Source organism: Austrofundulus limnaeus, unplaced genomic scaffold (genome assembly GCF_001266775.1).
Source record: "Austrofundulus limnaeus strain Quisiro unplaced genomic scaffold, Austrofundulus_limnaeus-1.0 Scaffold603, whole genome shotgun sequence".
In the NCBI taxonomy this organism is placed as follows: domain Eukaryota; kingdom Metazoa; phylum Chordata; class Actinopteri; order Cyprinodontiformes; family Rivulidae; genus Austrofundulus; species Austrofundulus limnaeus.
The window spans coordinates 218,103-224,040 of record NW_013953005.1 but is presented as its reverse complement, the minus strand read 5'-3'; the positions used below and the strand labels follow the sequence as shown (position 1 = coordinate 224,040).

The window sequence follows — 5,938 nt, the reverse complement described above, 5'->3', positions numbered from 1 at the left end:
GTCAAACTGTCTTCATCTAAACAAACATCTGTCCATCCATCCATCATCCATCCATCATCCATCCATCATCTATCCATCCATCCATCCATCATCCATCCACCATCCATCCATTCATCATCCATCATCTATCCATCCATCCATCATCCATCCATCCATCCATCCACCATCCATCCATTCATCATCCATCATCTATCCATCCATCCATCATCTATCCATCCATCCATCCATCCATCCATCATCATCCATCCATCATCCATCCATTCATCATCCATCATCTATCCATCCATCCATCATCCATCCATCCATCCATCCACCATCCATCCATTCATCATCCATCATCTATCCATCCATCCATCATCTATCCATCCATCCATCCATCCATCCATCATCATCCATCCATCATCCATCCATTCATCATCCATCATCTATCCATCCATCCATCATCCATCCATCCATCCATCCATCCATTCTTGCTTCTCCTTTCAGGTGTGGCCTCTATCTCCAGTAGTCACTACAGTCCATCTGGGACACCTGGACAAGTCTCCAGACCTTATTAGGATCCTAACAAACACTCATCCTCTCACTCACACCTAGATATATTTTAGAGTTACCCGTGCATGTAACATGTATGTTACGTGCACGTAACATACATGTAACATACATGTTACATGCACGTAACATACATGTAACATGTAAAATGCATATTTTTGGTCTTTGGGAGGAAGCAGGACTAACTGGAGAAAACCCACATGTGCACAGGGAGAACATGTAAAGTCCACACAGGAGACAAACCTGTGATCTTCTGTCTGTGAGAYGACGGCTCTAATGATGATGTCACTGTTCCACCTGTAAAATAACTCCACCTCCTCAAATTGTTCTTGTTGGTTAAATTTCTGTTTTTCCTAAAACAGCATCAGTTAATAAAACACGTCCTTTAAGACAAAGTAGAGATGAAGGACCCTGATAACGCTTCATCCTCTGGAGAAAACTCAGCTTCASTTGAAATATAAGAGCTTTAATATTTTCAGATTTTATTTCATGCCCTGACATTACAAGATTGTTCACTCTACGTTTACTCTCACCGGTCATTTGTTGCTTCGTTTTAAAATAATTCGTCTGAAGGAGACGTGTTCTCACATCTGCTCTTCAACAGATTCAGCCAAGAAACAAAACAATAAAAATCACTTTAGATTAATGAGCAGACTTCATTAATCAGGTAACTGTAGCCACTTTTTAAACTTTCAGTTGGTGCAGTTTGTGTTGAGGTGCATTACACAGCTGTATGAGATGAAAGTTTAGTGCAGSTTTCTGAGAAATAAATCATCCGATGCGATCTTCCACCAGCCCCTGCAGTGGACAGATAAGGCTGCAGGCTGATGAGAGACCAGCAAATGTTTCCGTTGAGGTTTTCTGCACCTGCAAGAGCTGCTCCAACCCTCAGACGTGCACACGTGTTGTCCTCTTCATTACTAACACTTTAACTGTCACTTTAACATGGGTTTSATAGAACAGGCTTGATTTGATTGCTGTTATTTTGCTAACAATCCTGACTCTGACTCTTCTCTTTGACAGAGTTAATGTGTGAAATGACAGAATTTATTCTGATTTTTTTTATTATCACCAAAACTTCAAAACATTTCCCACAATAAAAATCATTTTTAATAATGACCATTTATATTTCTCTCATTACTCATATGGTAAACTTTAAAAAATATATATATATATATGCCCCTAATCTGATTTAAAATCTAAATGTTTGATATGATGTTTTTAACTTTTTTATTGCTTTTAATTTGTATGATGACAATCACCGTTTTTTCCATGAAAGGTTTTTAAAAGTAACAAACAACTAGAAAACTAATGAAATGGTTCATTTAATATCAGGAAACATTTAATCAATTGACCACAAGCCTACAACTCTTTGGTTCCCCCTCAAATAAATATTGAATAAAATTACTTTTCATTTCAGTCACATTTAAATAAAAAGTAAACAACTCAAAATATGTTATTATTGCATTAACACTCTTTTAAAAACTGTAAACATAATTTTTTTGAGGAATTCAATAAAGCATATGGGTGTTATAATCATTCGGTTTGCTTGTTTTTTTCTGTTGTCTTATAATAAATTAAATTAATTAAATAAATCAAGGCTGGAAACCGAAATTGGTCACAGGATGAAAGTAAAAAGTGTTAAGTCTAACAGGACTGAAAACTGAAACTGTTGATCAGTGAAGCCAAATGTCTATTTTATTTAAAATAGCCTGCTTGTTGTACATTATTTCAAATTTATTTAAGTTATTTTAAATGATCCTCTCAGTGCAGCTCACAGACAGAAGTATAAACAGATACTGTGTGTATCACAGCCTGAAGAAAGAAAATACATAAAGGGACATGCTGTCCAAATAATCTGCACTTTGTTGTATTAAATATTAAGACGAATGAATAAGATGAAATGCCAAATATAGATATCTTTTCCGAATTACTGTTTTAATGTCTAAATTTAATAAAAACCCGTGAATCATAAAATTACCATATTTTTGAATGGAGTTTGGCGACTGCTAATGCTTTAGCAGGCTAAGCTAACCGGGAAACTTGTACTGTCGATAAAAACAAAACAAACATAAAAAGTTTAGATGATAAATCGCTCGCACTCCAGCAGTTTATACCCCGGATATAAATATGTTTATAGACGTTTTCAGGATTAAATCAGCAAAATACTTTGCAAGGTTTCTGTTTAATTAAGGACTAAAAGTACCAGAATGCTCCGTTCAATTGACTTCCTTACACAACTCAAACGTCACTGTGACGCAGGGGATTATGGGAAATGTAGTTATATCAAACAAACATCGGTGAACTGTTTTCACAGAGTTGTTGTTAGTGATTAGTTATATGTATTGTATTTATTTTGAAGTAATTGTGTTACAACAGAGAGATAAACATGATCACTTCGGGAGGAGTGAGTGATTTTTAAAATGATTTACGGTACAGTTGAACTACATTTCCCACAATCCAACACCTTTACGTACAGACGTTTAGCAACGGTCAGTTGCTAAAAGGCATAAACAGCCGCTTCCGTGTTGTTCTGGAAAATAATAGTCGGGATCGGAGTGAAAGCGCTCCTGACAGCCTCTCTGAAGGAGAATATCATGGTTCTGTGAAGCTGAGGGACGTTTTCAGCTTTATCTGTCCCGAAATGTCGCTGCTGCAGAGCTCCAAGAAAAAAGACAAGCGCATTTTGTCTGGTACCTGCCCAGACCCGAAATGTCAGGCGAGGCTCTTCTTCCCCGCTTACGGCTCGGTTAGCATCGAGTGCACGGAGTGCGGCCAGCGCCACGAGCAGAGGAACCTGCTGAACGTCGAGGAGGTGACCGATCCGGATGTGGTGCTCCACAACCTGCTCAGGAACGCCCTGCTCGGCGTCACCGGGGCCCCGAAGAAGGGCACGGAGCTGGTGAAGGTGATGGGGCTGTCCAACTACCACTGCAAGCTGCTGTCCCCGGTGCTCACCAGGTACGGCATGGACAAACAGACGGGCAAGGCCAAACTGCTGAAAGACATGAACCAGGGGGACATCTTCGACTGCTCCCTCCTGGGGGACAGAGCCTTCCTGATAGAGCCGGACCACGTCAGCACCATGGGCTACGGCAAGGACCGGTCCGGGAGCCTCATCTACCTCCACGACACCCTGGAGGAGCTGAAGAAGGCCAACGGCAACAGGGAGTGTCTCATCCCGGTCCACGTGGACGGAGACGGACACTGCCTGGTCCACGCCGTGTCCAGAGCCCTGGTGGGACGGGAGCTGTTCTGGCACGCCTTGAGGGAGAACCTCAAGCAGAACTTTAAGCAGAACCTGAGCCGCTACCAAGCCCTGTTCCAGGATTTCGTGGACGCGGCGGAGTGGGAGGACATCATCAACGAGTGCGACCCCCTGTTCGTCCCGCCCGAGGGCGTGCCCCTGGGGCTGCGCAACATCCAYGTGTTCGGGCTGGCCAACGTCCTCCACCGGCCCATCATCCTGCTGGACTCCCTGAGCGGGATGAGGAGCTCCGGGGACTACTCRGCCACCTTCCTGCCCGGGCTGGTGCCGGAGGAGCAGTGCCGGGGCAAAGATGGGAAGCTCAACAAGCCCATCTGCATCGCCTGGAGCAGCTCGGGCAGGAACCACTACGTCCCACTGGTGGGGGTCAAAAACACGGCGCTGCCCAAGCTGCCGTCCCGCCTGCTGCCCAAGGCCTGGGGGGTCCCTCAGGAGCTCATCAAGAAGTACATCAGGCTGGAGGCGGACGGCGGCTGCGTGATCGGGGGCGACCGCAGCCTCCAGGACAAATACCTGATGCGGCTGGTCAACGCCATGGAGGAGGTGTTCATGGAGAAGCACAGCATCCACCCGTCCCTGGTGGCCGACGTGCACCAGTACGTCTACAGGAGGACCGGGGTCATCGGCGTCCAGCCCGAGGAGGTGACGGAGGCCGCCAAGAAGTCGGTGGTGGAGAACAGGCTGCACCGCTGCCTGATCTGCGGCGCCCTGTCCGAGCTGCACGTCCCGCCCGAGTGGCTGGTTCCAGGGGGGAAGCTCTACAGCCTGGCCAAGTCCACGCACGGCCAGCTGCGTCCCGACAAGAACTACAGCTTCCCCCTCAGCAGCGTGGTGTGCTCCTACGACCCCCACAGGGACCTCCTGCTCCCCGACTACAAGCTCAGCACCCTCAACACCTGCAACTGGTGCCACGGCACGTCGGTGCGCCACATCCGGGGCGACGGCTCCGTGGTCTACCTGGACGGGGACAGAACTAACACGCGCTCGCAGGGGGGCAAGTGCGGCTGCGGGTTCAAACACTACTGGGAGGGGAAGGAGTACGACAACCTGCCCGAGGCCTTCCCCATCACTCTGGAGTGGGGAGGCCGGGTGGTGCGGGAGACCGTGTACTGGTTCCAGTACGAGGCGGACCCGGTCCTGAACAGCAACGTGTACGACGTGGCCATGAAGCTGGTCACCAAGCACTTCCCCGGGGAGTTCGGCAGCGAGATCCTGGTGCAGAAAGTGGTGAACACCATCCTGCACCACACYGCCAAGAAGAACCCCGACGAGTACAACCCGGTTTCTATCGACGGGGCGCACGCCCGGCGTCTCGACGACGTCTCGGACRCTCAGCCCACGGCGGACCCCCAGCCGCCCACCAAGATCATCCTGACGGGCCAGAAGGCCAAGACGCTCCACAAGGAGGAGCTGACGATGAGCCGGGCGGAGCGCAGCGTCCAGCAGAGCATCAGTGAGCAGGCCCTGGTCGCCCAGAAGAGACGGACTGAGAAACTGAAGCAGGAGCAGAAAGGTCCGGGCCGGACCACTTCCCCCGGCGGGTCCCCGGAGACCTCCTCCTCCGCTCCGGCTACCCCMACCAAATCCTCCTCCCCCTCCTCTAAGGAGAAGAAGATCCGTGTGAGCACCAGCGACGGCAGGCAGGCCACGCTGACCCTGCAGGTCCACACCACCTTCTCCGAGCTGCAGAGGAGCGTCTGGGACCAGTTCCACGTGCCCCCCGCCCAGCAGTGCATCCGCCACGGCTTCCCGCCCCGAGAGCTGGCCCCGCCCAAGGACGGMGAGGAGAACGAGCCCGTGGTGCTGCAGCACGGTGACAGGGTGACGGTGGAGATCCTGAGGGGCCCCGAGGACAGAGACCACGGGACCTCCATAACCAGGGCCTCCAGCTCGCACTCCTCCCTGCACACGACGAAGAGCGAGGACCCYGTGACGTCCGGCAGGATGAGCAGCCGGGAGCTCCAGGAGAGCATCGACCTGGAGATGTCCTCCCTGTGTCTGCTGGCTACGCTGATGGGTAAGAACCAGCAGGTCTGAGGGGTCAGAACCAGCAGGTCTGAGGGGTCAGAACCAGCAGGTCTGAGGGGTCAGAACCAGCAGGTCTGAGGGGTCAGAACCAGC

At 49.4% G+C, this 5,938-nt stretch overlaps 1 protein-coding gene across 1 annotated transcript in view; it reads left to right on the top strand.

Annotated features, from left to right (window-relative positions):
• The first annotated feature begins 3,102 nt into the window (after positions 1-3,102).
• vcpip1 (valosin containing protein (p97)/p47 complex interacting protein 1) overlaps positions 3,103-5,938 on the top strand; it is a 10,956-nt gene continuing 8,120 nt past the window's right edge. Inside the window, exon 1 of the mRNA XM_014026947.1 lies at positions 3,103-5,834. Coding sequence (XP_013882401.1) covers positions 3,194-5,834 — 2,641 coding nt within the window. The 5' untranslated portion in view covers positions 3,103-3,193. The remainder of the gene's footprint in view (positions 5,835-5,938) is intronic.